The sequence below is a fragment of the Hypanus sabinus genome, chromosome 22 (genome assembly GCF_030144855.1).
Source record: "Hypanus sabinus isolate sHypSab1 chromosome 22, sHypSab1.hap1, whole genome shotgun sequence".
NCBI classification, from domain to species: Eukaryota; Metazoa; Chordata; class Chondrichthyes; order Myliobatiformes; family Dasyatidae; genus Hypanus; species Hypanus sabinus.
Window position 1 is genome coordinate 57,638,637 of NC_082727.1, and position 22,698 is coordinate 57,661,334.

Consider the following 22,698-nt stretch of genomic DNA (forward strand, 5'->3'; position numbering starts at 1 on the left):
TCTGCAGCTGGAGTGTCTAAGGAAACGCTATGTTGAATTCTACACAGACTGGCAACTCCTGTGATGCTGCTGGTGCCAAACTGTATCCAGTGTCTGCTGTTCTCTTGGATTCCTTGTTGTGTGGGGAGAGGGAGCCGGCTACATGGTTAACAGCTTGCTCTCCATAGCGTACTGCCCTGGCTTGTGTATCATCTGGGACACAACATCCACGGTCAACCCTGACCAATGGAGAGCCTCACTTCAATGCAATGAGTTCAATTTGTACTGGAGCAGCAGGTACATCTAAGTGCACTATCCACAGCTCTCGATTTCTCTAACTCTGCTTGGAATATAGGTGAGTCTTTGGACTGCAGCTGTACCTTGCTGTTTAATACAAACTAATTCAAACTCTTGTAAAATTGATTTGCAGTCCAACTACCGCACATGAAAAGAATTTCAACAAATAAATATGTTTACTCTCAGATAAGGCTGAGAGTTTGCCTCATTTTACTGAAGTACCAATAATCAAGGGATATGGGGACAAGGCAGGGACTGGGAATTGATAGTGAATGATCAGTCATGATCTCAGAATGGCGGTGCAGACTCGAGGGGCCGAATGGTCTACTTCTGCACCTACTGTCTATTGTCTATATTGTCTAATTCTACAGGGAACAAGATGAATCAGCACGAAAGATTCCATAAAAGGAATGCTTGCCTTCATCAGCCAGAATATCGAATGCAAACTCTTGGAGATTATGGCAGAACTTTATAAAGCTTTAGTTTGGCTGCAGCTGGAATACTGTGCACAGTTCTGGTTACCACCTGCAGGAAGGTCATAATTCCACTGAGTATTTTTCAGGGCGTTGCTCGGGATTGGGTGGGTTTGCTTTGCTTGGCGTGCAGGTGACTAAGGGAGGACCTGACAGAGGTATACAAAATGATGAGGGGCATCGATAGGAGGAGATCCCTCCTCAAAGTAAAGGTCTTCCAGTCTTTCAGTTTAAGAAGGTTTAGAGGGACCTGAGGATGATATTTTTTCACCCAGAATCTAGATGGAATCTGGAATGTGCTGCCTGACAGGAAGGTGGAGGCAGAAACACTCATACTTAGGAAATATTTGCACAAATGTTTTACCTAACAAGAGATGGAGGGCTACAGAATGAGTGCTGGTCAATGGGATTGGTACTGGATAGTCATTGTAGACAAGGTGAGCGGGAGGGCCTTTTTCTGTGTCGGATGATTCTGTGTTCTCAATATTCAAGATTCCAGATTTTTTAATGTCATTTCCAATACACAAGTGTAAACGAGAACGAATTCTTACTCTGGAACCAACGTACCAAACAAACACAATATGATAAAGAGCACAATAATTTAAAAAACACAATAAATATAAATATGTAAGATAGCTTTCATAGATAGATTGTATGTCCATAAAGTGGTGCTAGGCACAGGAGTGTGACCGTGAGGAAATGATAAAGTAGTGGTGCTGGGGGATGTGGAGGGGTGGGTTGGTGGGTCTAGGTGTTGATCATTGTTTGAGGAAGGTAACCGCTTTTGATCTGAAACAAGTGATTTGTTGTCAACTTCAGTTTGAGGGATTTTGACGGAGAGTTTAATCTACCACAGAAATTAACAGCCTGTTGGGGAAATTCAGCTTGGCAGAGGAACAGGCACAGCGGATTTATAACAAAGGTCAGTCTGGACCAAATGACTATTACAGGTAGGATCATAGAAACATCTTATTTTTATGTCTTGAATGACATGAGGTGTTTGTTTTAGCAGAACAGGACGACAGCAGGTGACTGCAAAGTGCTGATCAATGAACTGCATTTGAATCTGGAGGTCCTGGTGTGGATGCTATGTAGCCTCTTCTTTGATAGGAGTGGGCCAATCAGTCCTTGAGCAGGGTGGGTGGGATACTGCATGATGTTACTGGGCAACACACACAAAATGCTGCAGGAACTCAGCAGGCCAGGCAGCATCTACGGAAAAGAGTAAACAGTCAATGTTTCGGGCCGAGACCCTTCAGCAGAACTGAAGAGTTTCAGCCTGAAACGTCTGCTGTACTCTTTTCCATAGATGTTGCCTGGCTTGCTGAGTTCCTCTAGCATTTTCTGTGTGTTACTTGGATTTCAAGCATCTACAGATTTTCTCTTGTTTATGATGATACGTGGTCTTTTCTGGCACCTTTCAGTATATGTGTCCTTGATGGCAGGCAGGCTGGTGTCGGTGATGCGTTGGAAATGTTTTAATAGAAGCATTATTGTAATACTCGTTTTAAAGGGAACAGACAAGCAGATGATTTATTGCAGTGATCTTGTTTTAATTATTTCAAATCATAACTAAACTGATTTAAATGAAAAATAAACTGAGAATGTAAAGAGACTAGCTAATACATTGCTTAGGAACTCAAGTAACTGTGCTTTGATGCTAATCTTAATAAAATTACTTGTTTTTACGGCACTTAAAATCTAAAAATTATTTAGTGCATCAGGCAATAAAGCAGTGATATAAATGTATCAAGCTTTGGCAATAGAGTAATTATATTATATTTTATTTATTTTGTCCAGAGATATAGGTTGGAATAAGCCATTCCAGCCTTTTGAGCTGCAACATGCGGCAACCCCAGCTTTAACTCTAACGGGATAATTTACCTTCCTCTTTGGACTGTGGAAGGAAACTGGAGAAAACACGTGCATTCCCCAGGAAGGATGCATGGAGAATCCTTATAGAGGATGCTAGGATCGAACTCTGAACTCTGACAGCCGGAGCATTGCGCTAACTGCTATGGCACCGTGGTTGCTACCTGCAGCTAACAGAGTCACCTCATTCATTGCAATGCATTCTTGGATGTGGCAGCCCCCCGCACATGTGTTTCATGTAAAAGACTGCCAACTATTTGCTGGGATAAGGAAACAGAGTTTTAAATTAAACGTTACTTTTTCATACAAAATTTATACTCGAGGGAAAGTTTTTCCATCATTTGAACCATATGGCACCAGAGTCTTTGATGACTCATATTTACTACGTGTTAAGGTTAGCACAGATTGTAATTAATGCAGAGGCAAGCTAATCAAAATCAACCAGCAGGAAACCAAGTTTGCATCCATCTTTGTAAACACCTGCCAGTAATTACCAATGTAAAATACCATCTGAATATTTAAATTACCTAACCACAAAGATAAAAACAAAAGCCCCGGGAATTATATTCATATTCATATGTTTTTGTACCTTACATTTAGATTACAGCACATTAATAGGCCCTTCTGGCTCAATGAACCCGTGCTGCCCGACTCCATCCACATGACTGACTAACCCACTAACTCCTATCTCTTCGGGATGCAGAAGGAAACTGGAGCACACAGAGGAAACCCATAGTTTCAAGGGAGAACATACAAACTCCTTACAGACAGCGGCGGAAATGAACCCGGGTCGCTGTTGCTGTAATGACATTACGCTAACCGCTACATGACCAAGCCACCCCAAGTTGAAATAGTTTCCCATAGTGGGAGATTCTAGGACCGGAGGACACAGCCTCAGGATAGAAGGATGTCCTTTTAGAATGGGGATGAGGAGGGATATTGAGGCCTTACAATTCACGGGCAGTGCCTCACTTGGAGTATTGTGAGCAGTTTTAGGCCTCTTCTCTCAGAAAGGATGTGCTGTCATTGGAGAGGGTTCAAAGGAGGTTCATGAAAAAGATTACAGGATTGTAATGCTTATCATATGAGGAGCATTTAACAGGCCTGGGCCTGTACTCACTGGAATTCAGAAGGATGAAGGGGGATCTCATTGAAACCTATTGAATTCTGTAAGGGCTTGATAGAGTGGATGTGGAGAGGTTGTTTCTCTGGTGGGGGAGTTGAAGACCAGAGGACACAGCCTCAGAATAGAGGAATGTCCATTTAGAATAAAGATGAGGAGGAATTTCTTTAGCCAGAGAGTGGTGAATCTGTGAAATTTGTTGCCACAGGCTGCTACAGAGGCCAGATCATTGAGTGTATTTAAGGCAGAGGTTGAGAGATTCTCGAGTAGTCAGGGCATGAAGGGTTACAAGGAGAAGGCTGGAGATTGGGGCAGAGAGTGAATGATTAATGGTGAAGCAGACTCAAGGCCAAACTGCCTAATTTTGCTCCTATATCTTATGGTCCTTTAATTCAACATCAAGTGAAAAGTGTATTAGATTCTACCTTTTAGTTTTCTTTTTACAGCAATATATATTCCTTTTTTTTAGAAAAAATGCAATTCTATGCAAGTAAAGTGTGAATTGGCAGCATCCACAGTACTGTGCCATGGTGTAGATCACACGACAATGACCAGTTTAACTATGGAAAACGACACAAGGAAAGAAGGAAAATTGACATAGTCCAAATTGAATGAACGACCTTACCCATGTATCCTACTGTTCCTACCCTGCCACGGATTGTATCCCCTTCAGGAATTTTCACAGCTAAACCCAGATCAGATATCCTAATGTGACCTGCAAGAACATCAGACAAAGGAACACAAATGAATGAGTTACTTATTTGGTGATCACTTTACAGCATGCACTCTCAAAGCCAATAAGTAGATTTATTTTATTTATTGAGATACAGCGCAGAATAGGCCCTTTGAGCCATACCACATAGCAACCCACTGATTTAACCCTAGCCTAATCACGGGACAATTTACAATGACCAATTAATTTACTACCCAGTACGTCTTTGGACTGTGGGAGGAAACCAGAGCCCTCAGAGGAAACACATGCGATGGTTGGGGAGGATGTACAAAATCCTTACAGATGGCGTCAGAATTGAACTCTGAACTTCAACGACATCATGTTAACCACTAAACTGCTGTAGCACCCTATAATATGCTTGCATCCTTAAAATAAACTTCTCAATGGAAAAACTAGCATGTTTTTTACTATGGAAATTTCAAAAGAAAACTACTTCAATTTAGTTGGGTCTACCTGCTAAACCAGAAAGCACAATGAACAATATAACATTCCTCTGTGAAATCATATTTGACCTGGCTAATGAGAAAGAAACTTAATTCTTAGTGTACTGCATTACCTTAATACAAAATAAATTATTCGTAAAAAGACTTGAAAAGAGGGTATATGGACACAAGGAAGAGATTTGTTACTAATTTACTGCAGCACAGGAAGCCATTTTGTTCACTTGACCCCTGCCGCCTAAAAGCAGGGTCAGTGGGCCCACTCCCACTCTCCTTATTCCTCTCCTAAGCCAATCAACTCTCCTTTGATTCTTCTGTTGCCTACCCACAGAGAGGGACAATCTATAGCCACCCATTAACCTACAGGCACGTCTTTGGAATGTGGGAGGATACCAGAGTACCCAGCAGAAACTCACAGTCACATAACTCGCAAACTGCAAAGAGGCAGCACTTCCAGTTGCAAGGTTGTAGTGCAGTGCCTTGGGATAACATTACTTGGTTAACATCCATATTCCACATGTAACATGTTGCACAGATGTTACACTCAGGAAATGTCTGCAGTTTTATCTTACCTTATACAGTAGTCGTGCTTTACAATGGCAAGGAGACCACTTAGACACTGCCTGCTCCTTCAGGAGCAGTCCCATCAGTACAAGTCCCCTTCCTGCTCTATGCAAGTCCTCCCCAAGTTACGACAGTGTCCAGCTGGGCGCCATGGTAACGTAGCAGTTAGCACGATGCTATTACGGCTCAGGGTGTCAGAGTTCAGAGTTCAATTTCAACGTCATCTGTAAGGAGTCTGTTTGTCCTCCCCACGGAATACGTGGATTTCCCCCAGGTATCCCGGTTTCCTCCCACAGCCCAAAGACGTACCGGTTGGTGGGTTAATGGCTCATTGTAAATTGTCATTTGATTAGGCTAGGGTTAAATCCAGGAGTGCTGGGTGGTGTTTCTTGAGGGGACGTGAAGGCCTTCTGTGCACTGTATCACAATAAATAAATACAGAAGTTCCCATACACTGTCTGTAACCCAAATTGTCTTCAAGTCATAAATACAGCTGTGAACCAAATCCCCAGATGAAAAATAAAATGCTTGCAGCTCATGGCAGCTGGAAAAATCATCCCGTGGGTCTCCCAACTGCCTACTTGTGTGTATGGGCTGTCACATGTTGGGTGCTGGTAAGCTGGGGAGGACCAGCATTTCTGTAACTTAATCTCTCTCACACATTCCTCTCAATTCCCCTTTGATTTGGTTTTTGCCATTAACCTACACTGGGGACAATTTATGGTAGCCAATTAGCCTAGTTGTGTTTTTTCAGTACGTTGCAAAGGCAGAGGGAGAGGGAGCTCATGGAAACTCCACACAGACAGTATACAAGGCCAGCACTGGTCATGGATACCTGCGGCTGTACTCTGCATTGTATTTTTAATTATACAAGTTTAAAATTACAGTGACGGAATTACACCTGATATCGGAGGAGCTCTGCATTAGAATTTGTTTTAGCAACAGCACCCAGGCTAAGTAAAGGGCAGTCCCAGAAATCAGGATATCTTGTGAGATTGCTTATAGTTTAATAAAGGGAATTCCAATCATGCCTTCCGTGAGAAAAGGTTAACCATACTGAAACTTCCTCTAATTTTCAATTCATTTTGTTTTTTTTCCAAAGCATTTATAGTTACATACCAAATAGAAACATTATATAGTGTAATTATTTTTACTTTAGAGATACAGCACAGAACAGGTCCTTCTAGTCCACCGGGCTGTGCTACCCAGCAACCCCCGATTTAACCCTGGCCTACTTACAGACTATTTACAATGAGGAATTAACCTACCAACTGTTAAGTCTTTGGACTGTGAAAAGAAGTTGAAGCACCCAGAGGAAATCCGCACGGATACGGGAAAAACGTACAAACTTTCTTACAGAAGGCACCAGAATCGAACTCCGAACTTTGCTGCACCGAGCTGTAATGGCATCACACTAATGGCCATGCTACCAAGGCACCTCACGGTTAATTAATAAAAGCAACTGAAACAGTAACAGGTATAGGGAGGAATTTAAGGTGGGGGGGGGTTATACGGGAGGCAGGGTTTGAGGGTCAGCACAACATTGTGGGACAAAGGGCCTGTAATGTGCTGTACTATTCTATGTTCTATGTTCAACTGAAACAGTAACACATCTGCCCTCTTGATCGTTGGTTCACAAAAAGATGAATTTGGATTTTACCATGGAAGAATGTGATTGCATTAAATATCCATTCTCTAATGGAAATTGTTGATTTGATCACATTTTGATGAGAATGACTTTCCAAATGTCTAATTTAATGTCTCTTAAGTTATTTCTATGTGCCTCACTTTCTCATTTCACTCACTTTTCTTGTTTAAGCGTGAATAGTATTGAATTACTGGCACCTCCATTAGTAACATGGCATTATGTCCACACTATTAAAATCACTCCAGGCTATTCTCCTTTAGCTTGTTCCATTGGTAAAAATTATACTTTCGGTCTTAAAAGTTTTTCATGAAACTTCCTAATAAGTAGATTGTTGTATTCCATGGTGGTGTAAATTCCATATCTCAAAATTGCTCATTTGTGCAATGTTTTACATCGAAACTGCATGGAATTGAAGTTAAGTCAATAATCTATAGCAAGTGACTGAACATGATTTTTTAAAGTTTTATCTTATTGAGATATGGCACAGAGCCTCATTGCCTCCCGATTTAACCATGGCCTATTCACAAACTCCTTACAGACAGTGATGGGAATTGAACCCAGGTCACCTGTACTGTAAAGTGGTGTGCTAACCACTACGCCATTGTGCCGTCCCACTGGGAGAATGTACAAACTCCTTACAGGCATTGGTGGGAATTGAACCCAGGTCACCTGTACTGCAAAGTGCTGTGCTAACCACTCTGCCACCGTGCGGCCCAATTTTACAACAACGTGATAGAGCTGCAGCCAAGGAGAAAACTGGCTATAATAATCTTGGACCAAGTCTCTCAGCAGCATTTATTTACAAACAGAGACAATACTTTTACACAACTGATAACTGAGTTAAGAAGAGAGTATTTATTGAAGCTGCTAAAATTTTTGTAAAAATCTAAATTCACCAACTATGCACTACTTATTAGTGAAAAAAATTGAAACACTTACCATAATCATCTAACAGTATGTTTTCAGGCTTCAGATCTCTGATAGAAATGGAACAAATGGAAAACATCAGACACGGGCATTTCATAGCAAAAACAAAACAGACTTTGTTTCTTAATATTGTTGAGGGACTCAAGTTAATATTCTTTATAAACTTTATTTCTAATTGTATTTACAGGACAGAAACATGCCATTCAGCCCTGTATGACCTTTGGTGTTCACACTTGACATGTGCCCCATTCCATCTTTTTCGCAACAAACGTTGATATAAATATAAGCAAATCTGCAGATGCTGGAAATCCAGAGCAACACACACAAAATGCTGGAGGAACTCAGCAGGTCAGGCAGCATCTGTGGAAATGAATGTCGATGTCAATGTTTCAGGCCAAGACCCTTCTTCAGGACTGGAAAGAAAGGGGGAAGATGCCAGAATAAAAGAGCGGGGGAAGGGAAGGATGATAGCTAGAAGGTGAAAGGTGAAGCCAGGTGTGTAGGAAAGGTAAAGGACTGGAGAGGAAAGAATCTGATAGGAGATGAGAATGGATCATAGGAGAAAGGAAAGGAGGTTATAAGCAGGTGAGAAAAGGTAAGACGCCACAGTGGAGAACAGAAGAAGATGGCAGGGAGAAGGAATTATTTTTACCAGAAGGAGAAATCAATATTCATGCCATCAAGTTGAAGGCTATCCAGACAGAATTAATATTAGTATAGTTAATACGAGCTCATTTCCTTCTTCACATAATTACCAAACTTTGCCTTAGATGCACTGAGGTATTAATGAGCAGTATTTCAGGACTCTGAAGGAGATAATGGACACAGTTGTAGTCACCTTCCAAAATTACATAGATTCTGGAATAGTTTCCAAAAATTGTGATTGTAACCCCATTATTTACAAAAGGAGGGAGGAGACAACAATCAAACAAGCCAGAATTGATTAAGAAAGTGGTACCAGGGCACTTACTATAGGACTGGGCAAGACAAAATGAATCTCTGAAAGGGAAATCTCATTTGACAAAACTGATAAGATTTTGTCAGCTAAATAGACACAACTGATAGTATTTGTGCTTTCAGATTTTGATAAGGCACAATATTTTTAATAAAATTAGAGCATGTGGTACCTCAGGATAGTACAATGGTGTGGCTTTAGGATTGATTAAAGAACAGAAAATAGGAGTGAAAAATAAAAGGGACATTTTCAGATTGTCGGGCTGTGATGAATGAGCTGCCACAGGGATTCCTGTTTGAAATGGTTTGGCTGAGGGAATCATGTGTATCACGTTCAATTCTATTGATACTGGGTGGCAGGTTGTACTGTAAGAAGGATGCAGAGTATGTAGATAGGTTATGTGAAAAGGATAGAGCAAATAGAATATAACAAGGAGAATGTGATCTACTTTGATAAAAACACTGATTATTTTCCAAACAGTGCAAAATTATTAATATTTAGAGAAAGCTGTGGTTTTGTGTATCACTGCGCATGAACTAGGGTTGTACCATTTCAGCAAACTAGATTCCATCTGATCACTGCGTTTGCGTGGACCTTCCATCTTCTCCCTTTGACTGTGTGAGTTTCCCCTGGGGAATCCAATTTCCTCCCATGTCCCACAGATGTGCTGGTTGGTAGTTTAATTGACTACCAATTATTTACTAAGGGCACAGAAGGCAAAAGGGGGCAGATAATGGGTATTTAAGAGAGATGGGGGGGTTACAAAAAATAAATTGGGGGGAAGGATTAATGGGGCTGCTTTGAGAGGTAATAGTGAATCGATTGAATAGCCACCTATGTTGGATGGAGTACAACACAGGAATTTTGTGAACAGTTTTGAGCTCCTTATCTAAGAAAGGATGAGCTGGCATTGGAGACGGTCTAGAGTAGGTTCACAAGAATGATGATCCTGAGAATGAAAGGGTTAATGTATGAAGAGCACCTGATGGCTCTGGGCTTCTTCTCACTGGAATCTAGAAGAATGAGGGAGATCTCATCGAAACCTATCAAATGTTGGAAGTCCCAGCTAGAGTGGACATGGAGAGGATGTTCCCTATAGTGGGTGAGTCCAGCGCAAGAGGGCGCAGCCTCACAATACACAGACGTCCCTTTAGAACAGCGATGAAGACGAATTTCTTTAACTGGAGGGTGTTGAGTCTGTGGATTTCATTGCCACAGAGGGGTGTGGAGGTCAAGTTATTGGGTATACTTAAGGTAGATGGACTGAGTGGCTTGATTCTGCTCCAGTGACTTATGGGTTTATGTAGGCCCTGATGACTAAGAAAACAAATGGTAGAGCCACCTTCATTACAAGATGTTTAGGGCCTGAGTAAGATTGTAGTAGAGAAATGATATCATCTGTACTGGGCTACCTACCAATGATAGAGGAGAGCAGTGAATATTTTGGGATGGCAGGCTTGCTGCATGAGGAGTTTGAGCATACACTCCCTTGAGATATGAAGAATGAGAGAAATTTTAATTAAAATGTACAAAATTCTTTAGGGATTTGGACAGGTTGGATATAGGATGACGCTTCCCCTTGCTGAACTGTCTAGAAACCAGCATTTACAGTGTCTGAGATGAGGAAAGAACGTGTTTATCTAGAGCAGAGGTTCCACCCTGGGGTACACGGACCCCCTCGGTTAATGGTAGGGATGCAAGGCATAAAAATGGTTGGGAACTGCTGATCCATAGGGTGGTGGGTTAACTGGGATTCTCTACCAGAAAGAGGTTGGCGCAGATGCAGAGTATGTTCAAGGCCAAGAATGGCAAACTTTTAGATATTAAGAGATATTGGATTAGAGAAGGCTAAGGAAGAACCTGACTGAGGTACAAAAATTCTGATGAACTTTAACAATTTGTCCCTTCAGAGCAGGGGTTCCCAACCTTTTTTTTTTTGCAATGGACCCCAGGTTGGGAACCCTGCTTTAAAACAATATTCAGAACTAAAGGGCACAGATTTAAGTTAAGGGAGAAAAGGTTTAGAGGGGATCTCAGTAAGACTTAATTTCACCCAGTGAGTGGTTGGAATTGTAAATTCACTATAAAAGTGGATGGTATCCAGACAAGCTCTTGAACCACTGACACACTGAAGGCTAAAGGCCAAGTGTTAGTAAATTATATTAATAGAGATGGATAATTGATGGTCAGCATGGATCCAGTGGGCTGAATGGCCTGTTTCCCTGCTGTGGCTCTGAGAAGGTATAGTAAAGTATCCTGGAACATGTACTCTTTCCTCTTTTCTCACTGCTGCCATCAGGTAGAAGGTACAAGAGCCTCAGGACTCACACTGGTAGGTTTAAGAATGATTACTACCCCTCAACCATCAGGCTGATTGATGATCAAAAGGGAATAATCACACAACCAATGACTTCACTTTAAAGATGCTTTATCTTTTATCTCATGTTTCCATTACTTATTGCTATTTATTTATATTTGGATTTGCACTGTTTGTCTTCTGCTCTCTGGTTGATCTTTTATGGATCCTGTTATAGTTACTATTCTATAGACCTGCTGCGTACGCCTGCAGGAAAATAAACCTCAGGGTTTTATATGGTGATATGTATGTACTTTAATAATAAAATATACTTTGAAGTTTGAACAGCATGACGCGGACTTAATGCAAATTTGGACATTTATCAAAATTGATATTTGGATGTTTTTATTTTTGCCCGTTCCCTTTGAGGAAACATTTTTGCAAATTCACAGGATGATTTGTTTGTGACAAATGTTCATATTTCCTGCAAGGGAGAAGATATCAAGTGCCATATGGAGCTTTTGTTTTGCATTAGATCTGTCCATTCTTGGTAAATTGCGGTTTTGACCATGTATAAGGATCCTCTTATGAACCCATTGGAAAGGATCATTTTGATTAGTCGATGAGATGATCCATCTCCTTCATAATTTAATGAAGGTGCTCCTTTTTACAAGCGCAGATTTTTCTTTTCAAAAGGCTAACAGCTAGAAGATGCATTAGTTCCAGAACAAGTCACAAGAAACATTTATCTGTTTCGTGTGTTGTTCTTTCATGGCTGACAGAGCAATTTGGTTGTTTTTAAATGACTGTCTTACTTAACTTCAGAAAATAAATGTCAAACACCACTTGAAGAGCCCAGGATCAGTGCACAACAGGTCAGAGTTTCATGTTGCATGAGTCCAGATGAATGTGCATGAAAAGTTTATATTGGAGATTTTCCATATGTTTCTAACACATACCATTCTGATAAAGGGGGGCATTCATGCACAACTGTTGGGAATGACTTCAAAGCTCTGTGTCCCAGGTGACAGTGCTAATGTAGTCAGCATTTGATTGACTGGTTTAAAATACTGATGAAATAAATATTTCCATTCTTGGCAATGCATTGTTTCCACAAAAGAGTTTTGTTAAAAACTTGCTGAACTCTAGAACAATGAACCGGCAAGGAAGCGCAAACTCAGCTACGAGGCAGAGTTTTATATATTACAGATCGATTCAAACACATGAGCGGCAGTTATTCTTGAGTTGAACTTGATAAGAGATTGATGGATGAATTGTAGATGATAAGAAAAACTCCTTAGGAATGGATACGGGCTTGATCACAATTTTTTAAATTCTAATTTTATTTATTTAGAGATGCAGCACAGCCACATCACACAGCACACCCCAATAACAGACTTCCCAAAGAGATCTGCCACATACACTACTCTGCAAAAATCTCAGGCACATATCCAGTACATAGCTAGGGTGCCTAAGAATTTTGCACAGTAGTGCCGTTGTCAAGGTGGAGCAGAGAGGAAGTTTGTAAATCTGGTGGGAATGGCAAGGGTGAAGCGCTGTGGGAAGTGTGTGGGACAGGTGGCAGAGAAGGAGTGCCGGGGTGGGGGTTAGTGTGGGTACAGACACACCAAACCCTGAGACACCAGGCAAGGTCATTTGATTCTAACCAAAGGGTTTATTGATCATTACAGAATGTCTCTCTGGGGCTTCCTGCTCCCTCCCCTCTTCCTTCCCCTTTTCCCAACCATGGCTCCCCTCTCAGTGCCCCCTTCCCACTCTCAGTCCACAACAGGGACTCATATCAGAATCAGGTTTATCATCACTCACATACATCATGAAATTAGTTTTTTTTTGTGGCAGCTGTACAGTGCAATACATAAAATTACTATAGTATTGTGCAAATGTCTTAGGCACCCTAGTTATATATATGCACCCAAGACTTTCGCACAGTACTGTATTTACTTAGAAATACAGTGAGGAATAGGCCCTTCTGGCCCCCAAGCTACACTACCCAGCAACCCCTGATTTAACCCTCGCCTTATCACGAGGCAACTACAAAGACCAATGAACCTACCAACCGGTACGTCTTTGGACTGTGGAGAAAACTGGAGCACATAGAGAAAACGCACACATTTGACGGGAAGGATGTACAAAGTCCTTACAGAAGATGTTGGCATTGAATTCCGAACACTCCGATGCCCCGAGCCGTGTAGTGTCACGCTAACCACTACAGCTGTGCCCCAAAGTACTGAAAGACGTTAGAATTCTTTTAATTGTTTCACTCCAATAAGCATGAGAGAGATAGAGAGATACCATATCTGTAATTTGCAGTGAAAGACAATGTTGCTCACAAACAGTGAGGCATACAGCACTGGGATGTTTTAGAAAAAATGTGGATGTATCTGTCATCCATTACATTGAACATAGATCAGTACAGCACAGGAATAGGTCCTTCAGCCTATGACACCTGTGCCAACTATGATGTAAATTTAAACTGTACACCTGCTTGTACATGGTCTAGACTGCTCAATTTCCTGGCTGTTCCTGTGTTTGCCTGATGTCTCTTAAAACGTTGCCATCCTATCTGCTGCCACCACTTCGCTGGCTGCATGTTTCGGCATCTACCACTCTGTAACACACACAAAATGCTGCAGAAACTCAGCATTTCTATGGAAATGACTAAGCTGTCCTGATGAAGGGTCTCAGCCTGAAATGTCAACTGGCTATGCATTTCCACCAATGCTGCCTGACCTGCTGAGCTGCCCCACCACTTTGTGCATATTACTCTGGATTTCCAGCATCTGCAGAGTCTCATGGGTTTGCCATTTTATAAAATGCTTGCCTCATAAATTGCCTTTAACCTTTCCCCCACTCACCTTAAAGCTATGCCGTCTAGTATGGGACACTGGGGAAAAGGCTCTGATTATCTACCTTCTCAAAGTCTTATATACTTTCATCAGGTCACCCTTTAACCTTCAACACTCCAGAGAAAATAAACCCTATTTGCCCAACCATATAGCATTGCGGCCATTCAATCCAAGCAACGAATGATTTCCAAAACAAAATGTTTCAAATCTGAAAGGTAGAACTCATGGTGAGACTCCCGTGACATTGCTGATTCATGAGCTGAGTATAAACTGACCTTCTCCACGTCGCTGGTTAACGTCGATCCACGTTGACCACAAGCACTATTGAGCTAGTGTCTTGCAGGAAAATCGGAATCAGATTTAATGTCACTGGCATATGTCATGAAATTTGTTGTTTTGTGGCAGCAGTACGTTGCAATACATAATTTAAAAAACAACTATAAATTACAATGAGAAAAAAATATATATAATTAAGTTCAGTAGTGCAAAAAGAGAGCAAAAATTAGTGAGATGGTGTGCATGGGTTCATTGTCAGTTCAGAAATCTGACGGTGATGGGGCGAAGCTGTTTCTACAACATTCAGTGTGTGTCTTCAGGCTTCTGTACCTCCTCCTTGATGGTAGCAATGAGAAGAGGGCATTCCAGGGTGATGGGGGTACTTAATGTTCAATGCTGCTTCCTTGAGGTACCATTCGTGTCCTCGATGCTGGGGAGGCTGTTGCCCATGATGAAGCTGGCTGAGTTGCTGTAGCTCTCTCTGATCCTGTGCAGTGGCCAGGATGGTGAGGCAGCCTGGTACTTGGTTGCACCTCCTCAAAATGAAATGAAATGCAGCCACAGTCATGCCTTCTTTGTAATTGCAACAATATGTTGGGCTCAGGATAGATCTTCAGAGATGATGACACCCAGGAACATGAAATTGTTCACCCTTTCCATTTCTGATTTCTTGATAAAGACTGGTGTGTGTTCCCTCAACTTCCCCTTCCTGAACTTCACATTAAATTCCTTGTTTTTACTGATGTTGAGTGCTAGGTAAAAACACAAAATGCTGGCAGAACTCAGCAGGCCAGAAAGCATCCATGGGAGGAGGTAGTGACGACGTTTTGGGCCGAAACCCTTCATCAGGAAACGGCCCAAAATGTCGTCACTACCTCCTCCCATAGATGCTGTCTGGCCTGCTGAGTTCTGCCAGCATTTTGTGTTTTTATTTATTTCCAGCATCTGCAGATTCACTCGTGTTGCCTTTGAGTGCTAGGTGTAGTTTCAGGAACACCACTCAGCCTGCTATTCTGTCTCACTCCTGTACAACTCCTTGTTACCATCTGAAATTCTGCCAACAATAGTTGTGTCATCAGAAAATTTATAGATGGCATTTCCGCTGTGCCCAGCCACACAGTCAAGGGTGTAGAAAGAATAGAGCAGGGGCTAAGCATGCTTCCTTGAAATGCGCCAGTGTTGATTGTCAGGAGGAGGAGATGCTATTTCCAATCTGAACTGACTATGGTCTCCTGATGCGGAAGCCAAGAATCCAATTGAAGAGGGAGGTATCGAGGCTCAGGTTATTGATTTGTACTGAGAGTTGAACACTGAGCTGTAATCAATAAAGAGCAGCCTGATGTACGTATTGCTGTTGTCCAGGTAATCCAAGGCCAAGTGGAGAACCAGACACATTGAATCTGCTATAGACCTATTGTGGTGATAGGAAAATTGTAGTGGATCCAGGTCTTTGCTTAGGCAAAGTTGATTCTAGCCATGACCAACCTCTCAAAGTACTTCATCACAGTAGATGTTGAGTATGACTAAACAATAATTGTTGAGACAGCTTACCTTGCTCTTCTTGGGCACTTGATCATGAAGCATACTCTGCCTGCTCTATCTTTAAGAGACTCAGCTGTTCTGGCTATGTAATGGATGGTGAAGTCCTTGCTGCATCCAAAATGGCAGGAGTTGAGCCATGTTTCCATGAAGCAAAGCACACAGCAGTCCCGGATGTCCTTCTGGTACAGGAATCTAGCTCTGAGGTCTTCAGTTTTGTTTTCTAGAGTTTGTACATTTGCCAGCAGGATAATAGTGAGTAGAGTTCTAAAGGCCTTGTGTTGCAATCTTCCTTGCAGCCCAGCGTTCCCTTTTTCTTAAAGGGAAACTGCACTTGTGACCTGAGCCTGCAGTTCGTGTTCCATCGATTTTGATGATTGATAGATTCTTAAAATGTTTTTAAAAATGTTTTTGCTTACTGAAGCTCTCGTGGCTGTGACTGTGGATTTCAGCTGTAGTAGTCATAAACAGGAATATTCGATGAGTCTCTTCGGAGCTGCATATAATGAGTTGCCACCTTCTGGTGGCATCTTGACTTATTATTGACAATGCTGTCAATGTAGGGGGTGTGGGGAGGAGCACTGGGCACAAAAAGTCATGGGCACAAACCTTTGCCTCTCAGATTTGTTCACTGTCCAAGGATTCTTGCTAACTCACATCCAAAATATTTCAAAAAATTGAGTTGAGTTTAAAATATTAAACTTAAGCTCAGTTGATTATAACTGAACTTATGCTTCGCCTTCACTCGTTGGCCTTATCTCAGCACTATAAAGCGTGGCCTCAAGTTCCTGCAGTCACTTGGGGAATGGCAACAAATTTGCTCCACTACCACATTCCCTAAGGGGGCAAATGTCAGCTGTGAAGTGGAGAACTGCCTGAGAATTCAGTCCACTGTTTTACATCTCTGAATGCTATTGTTTATAAGGTTTAGAAATTGCACAGATTTACTTCCACCAGGTTTTGCATGACACTCTTAGCTTTCTCTCACAGGAAGTTGAAATGTGCAAGAGTGGATGAGAAGTTAATGTCATGGTGCTTTGCTTCTCTGTAAGTCTGTTTGACAGTTTTGCTCAGTCTCTTTATGGAGAACCACAGCGCCTGTGGCACATTGATGAACTATGTCACTGAGGCGCCTCACATCTTTTGACCAAGTGCAACTTTTTTCAATTGTGAGAAACTTCACTGCCTAAATCCCCCAGAGGTTTAAAGACTGAGTTTGTTGTTAGTCAGACTTTAGCTCTTAGTTTCCAGAGCCCAAGACAACACAGAAAGTCACATAATAACCACTTAATATAAAGAAACGTTTCTAACCTTGGCAAAAAAGAGTCTATAAAAATTCAATTCTGCAGATGTTGGAAATCGTAAAATGTTTGGCTGCATCGATGGAGAAGGAAACAGAGGTCCAGATTTTGAAGAAAAAGGAGTATTATTGTTTATGGAAAGAGGGTGCAGGTTCGGAGCAAGTGATAGGAAGTTTGGAGGGTATCTGTGGGAATGGTGATGGTTGGTAGCTCTTACATTTAAAAACTATTTGGATGAGCATTTGAATCATCAAAACATAGAAAAATAAGCCAAGTCAAGAAAAGTTTACTGTCATTTAACTATATACAGTGCTGTATATGGCCAAATGAGCCAACATTTCTCCAAACCAAGGTGTAAAGCACGTAACACACATTAACTTAGGAAAGTAAGGATAAAATCTATTGGTGAATTATGCATGACTAAACAAAGTAAAGCACATAAATTAAATATTGTAAGGTACAGTACAAATTAACTGAATGCGATGCGGCAGGGAGTTCAGAAGCCTAACGGCCTGAGGGAAGAAACTGCTTCTCATCCTGACCGTTCTTGTTTTTCTGCCTGATGGTAGAAAGTCAAAGAGGATACTGGATGGATGGGTGGGATCTTTGATAGCTCCAAGGGCTCTGTATATGCAGCACTCCTGATAAATGTCCCGATGGATAGAAGGGAGACCCTACGATGCTCTCAGCTGTTCTCACAGTCCTTTGTAGGGAATTCCAGTCCGATGTTTGGCTGCTCCCATACCAGTTGGAGATGCAACTTGTCAGGACACTAGCAACGGTGCTCCTGTAAAATTCATTTAAGATGGAGTGGTGGGTGGGAGCCTCGCTTGCCTCGCTCTCCTTAGGAAGTGGAGGTGTTGCTGTGCCTTCTTGTGATGTGAAGGGACTAGATGAGGTCAACCATGGTGTTAGCTCCAAGGAACTTGGTGCATTTAACTCTCTCCAGAGAAGAGCCATGGAACAGGAGCCGGTAAATGGGGTTAGTATAGAAGGGTGCCTGATGACCAACACAGACATAACAGGCTTAAGGGCCTGCTTCCACGCTGCATGATTCTGAAGCTAGTTCTGGGCAGGAGCTCTCTCACTGCTGGGCTTGATACTCAAAAGCACATCAAACAGGCCGACAGCACTTTCCAGGGGTCTGCTAATGAAATATTTTCAGCCCTTAAGCTTTTCCACATGCTCTCATCACATATAAAATTTACAGCTGGATGTGGAACTCAGAGAGTACAACAGTAACCAAGCACGGCTGAGTTTCCTTCAAGCTGCAGAAACTCAGTCAGCCGCCAGGACTGATCCCTGTAATGTCTGCAGATGTAGTCAAATAGTATTCAAATACCACTGAAGCTAGTTGGTAAAGAAACGTTAATTTTGTGCATTATTTAATTGGAAAATTTCATAGCATAGCATCACACGACACACTTGGTTTACCTGCCCTGTCGGTGTTGATAAAGAGTTCATTGATTAGTGGTGTTTAGTTTTGGATAAACTTTAGCTGCTGGGTGTAGGTGGGGATGAGTTGAAAAGCAGTGTCTTCTGGGAGGGGTGGATTGCATTATCCCACTCGTTTTGCTGTGATCAACATGCTGTTTGAACTACAGCCCAGAAATGGGAGATCATATCTTAGAAGCAATCCTCCTTGTCAAGTACACGGAAAATTAGATTGTCTGGAAAATAAATGGTGGATGGCGTGAAATGAGATAGAGCGTGTTTCTGAGTTGGATGTTTCCCAGTTAGCGTCACACATATGCCTGACCCGATTTGATCTTCTGACGACAAATCATTCTCTGATACAGGGGTTCCCAATCTTCCTAATGCCATGGACCAAGCAAGGGGTTCGTGGACCCTAGGTTGGGAACCCCTGCTCTATGCTAGACCATTGCTTGGGGAATCAGTCTACCAATCTGCTCACACCTTCTCCCTGAACCTATCACCCTTTGTCTTTGGTGCTTCCTAAGTATACAGCCCCAGACCGATGATCATAATCGTTGTTGCCATGCCACTCGGTCACAATTCTATCCTGATGAAGGGTCTCAGCCCAAAACATCAACTATTTACTCTTTTCCACAGGTGCTACCTAGTCTGCTGAGTTCCTCCATCATTTTGTGTGTGCTGCTAGTCACAATGTAGTGCAGCAATGCTGGCGCATCACATCCATGGACTTTGATACTTTTGCGCAGTTGTTTATGATCTGTATCAGGTTGTATTGTTAGGTTGTACATCAGGTTGTTCATCAGGTTGTACTGTGAGGTTGTAGATCAGCTTGTACTGTGAGGCTGTTCATCAGGTTGTACTGTGAGGTTGTAGATCAGGTTGTACTGTGAGGTTGTAGATCAGGTTGTACTGTGAAGTTGTAGATCAGGTTGTACTGTGAGGTTGTTCATCAGGTTGTATTGTGAGGTTGTACATCAGGTTGTACTGTGAGGTTGTAGATCAGCCTGTACTGTGAGGTTGTTCATCAGGTTGTACTGTGAGGTTGTAGATCAGGTTGTACTGTGAGGTTGTTCATCAGGTTGTACTGTGAAGTTGTAGATCAGGTTGTACTGTGAGGTTGTTCATCAGGTTGTATTGTGAGGTTGTTCATCAGGTTGTACTGTGAGGTTGTAGATCAGGTTGTACTGTGAGGTTGTAGATCAGCTTGTACTGTGAGGTTGTTCATCAGGTTGTATTGTGAGGTTGTTCATCAGGTTGTACTGTGAGGTTGTTCATCAGGTTGTACTGTGAGGTTGTAGATCAGGTTGTACTGTGAGGTTGTAGATCAGGTTGTACTGTGAGGTTGTAGATCAGGTTGTACTGTGAGGTTGTAGACCAGTTTGTACTGAGAGGTAGTACATCAGGTTGTACTGTTAGATTGTTCATCAGTTTGTACTGTTAGATTGTTCATCAGGTTGCACTGTTAGATTGTTCATCAGTTTGTACTGTTAGATTGTTCATCAGGTTGCACTGTTAGATTGTTCATCAGTTTGTACTGTTAGATTGTTCATCAGTTTGTACTGTTAGAGTGCAGTAAGAAAACGAAGAATGGAGGTGCACTTTAGAATTATGAATTTTTCATTTTGCCTGCTACTTCCAATTAAGCTCATTCAGTTCATCAAGTCTAAGCCGACTCACAGAACAATCACCTTGGGCACCATCGAAAAGGAACTTGTGCAAGTCATTCTGATGGATAACATTAATTACACCCATTTCGGTCTGCTACAGCTAAAGTTATTCCCCCTCTGTTGTCATGTAACTGTTGCAAAGTTAACAAATTTCATAACATATGCTGGTGATATTCAGAATCAGAATCAGGTTTAATATGTCGTGAAATTTGTTAACTTTGCAGCGGCAGTACAATGAAAAACATAATAATATAGGGAAAAAACCTGTGAATTACCATAAGTATATATACTGTATATATCAAATAGTTCAATTAAATAAGTATTACAAAAACAGAAATAAAAATAGTAGTGAGATTATATTCATGGTTTCAATGTCTGTTCAGAAATTGGATGGCAGAGGGGAAGAAGCTGTTCCTGAATTCTATTTCTGAACCAATCTCAATTCCACCCCACTCCCACTCATTTTACTTTGTAATCTGTTCTCTTCACATTCCCATCATCTCCCCCTTCCCAAGATGAGACTGTTCTATTCACAAACAGATCACAGTTACTGTTGACCAATTGACCTACCAACTCATCCTTGTGTTTGATGTGGGAGGAAGCAGGAGCTCCTGCAGCCATAAAGGGAAAAAACAAAGTACTGACGACACACAAGCAGCACTGGAGGTCAGGACTGAACCTGCGTTACCTGAGCGGTGAGGTACCAGCTGTGTCACTTTGCCACTGATTTTTATTTATTTATTCTGATTTTTATTTTTGATTAAAAAGTCAAATTAAGTTGATTTTTAATCTTTTTTATTTTTTATTTATCATCCCCCACCGCCTAGGACATGCTTTCATCTCACTGCTGTCATCAGGAAGAAGGCACTGGAGCCCCAGGACTCTCACCACCAGGTTCAGAAAAAGTTATTACCCCTTAACCATCAGGCTCTTGAACTAGTGAGGATAACTTTACTCAACTTCACTTGCCCCATCACTGAAATGCTGCCACAACCTATGGATTCACTTTTTCAAGAACTCTGCATCTCATGCTCTCCATATTTATTGCTTATTTATTATTATTATTTATTTCATTTTGTATTTGCACAGTTGGTTGTCTTTTGCACTCTGGTTGAATGTTCAAGTTGATGTGGTCTTTCATTGATTCCATTATGCTTGTTACTCTATGGATTTATTGAATATACCTGCAAGATATGTACTTTGATAATAAATGTACTTGGAAATTTGAACTTTGTTAATTGGGATACCCTTCATACCACACCGGCCAGCAACTCCCAATTTAACCCTAGCCTAGTCACAGGAAAATTTACAATGACCAGCTAACCTACCCACCGGAGCTTCTTTGGATGCAGATGACTAGCTGCCGGGGCAATTTGCAATATACATCTAAACCATTAGACTGGTCTGAAGGGGAACACTTGAAAAGATTAAAGTTGATAACTCTGTGTACAGCAAGGCAAGTGTGAAGTAATGAAAGATTAATACTTCTTGTTTCATCTTTCTCCAGCTCCAGTCTGACAAGACATTATCCAACGTCAGTGATGCCTGCATACCTGTCAACCAATTGTGGCAGTAGGTCAAGAAGGCATATTTTCTTCTATTTTAGGGCAGCTGCAGCCTTAAACTCTTTCAATTAACACTGATAATCTGCTAATTTGGACAGATCGTTTGAATGATTTTGGCAGGGTCAATGAGCAACGTGCAATTTGAGTAAAATGATTCCCCAGATTTCAGCCTCTCAAACACAGAACAAAAGTCTTGTGCTTCTATTGACTGAGCTGAGGTCAGTGCTTGTGTTGCAATTTGCTGGCAAACGCTGGGGAAGAACACTTGACAAAAGGAAATGGTGGGGCAGTGTAACAGATCCAGACCCTCAGTAATAGATGTGCACGTTACATAGAGGTTCAGTGTTCACAATGGATCATAAGTGTTGAGTAAACTACTTGTAAAAAAGCTGAAAGAACTCTGTGGATCAGGCAGCATTTATGGAGGGAAATGGACAGCTGATGTTTTGGGCCTGTACTCTCCACAGATGTCCCCTGACCTTTTGGGTTCTTTCAGCCTTTTGTGTGGATCAACCATGATTGAATAACGGAGCAGACATGAGGCCCAAATGGCCTAATTCTGCTCCTATATCTTAAAGTCTTATGTTATTTTGCTCCAGATTCCAGCATCTGCAGTCTCTTGTGCATCTATTTGCTAATGCTTGTCAGCCCAACACCCTGACGACCTCTAGTTTGCTGAAACACGTTTCCCAACAGGTAATCATAAACACGAGAAACCCTGCAGATATTGGAAATCTAA

General features: G+C 41.6%; 1 protein-coding gene across 2 annotated transcripts in view; it reads right to left on the reverse strand.

Moving 5' to 3' along the window:
- LOC132379652 (G protein-coupled receptor kinase 5-like) overlaps nucleotides 1-22,698 on the reverse strand; it is a 295,141-nt gene that overhangs the window by 19,282 nt on the left and 253,161 nt on the right. For both annotated transcript variants that reach the window (XM_059947829.1, XM_059947827.1), the window contains 2 exons: nucleotides 8,069-8,106; nucleotides 4,370-4,459 (listed from right to left, as the gene is read on the reverse strand). In XM_059947829.1, the coding sequence (XP_059803812.1) occupies nucleotides 4,370-4,459; nucleotides 8,069-8,106 (128 nt within the window). The remainder of the gene's footprint in view (nucleotides 1-4,369; nucleotides 4,460-8,068; nucleotides 8,107-22,698) is intronic.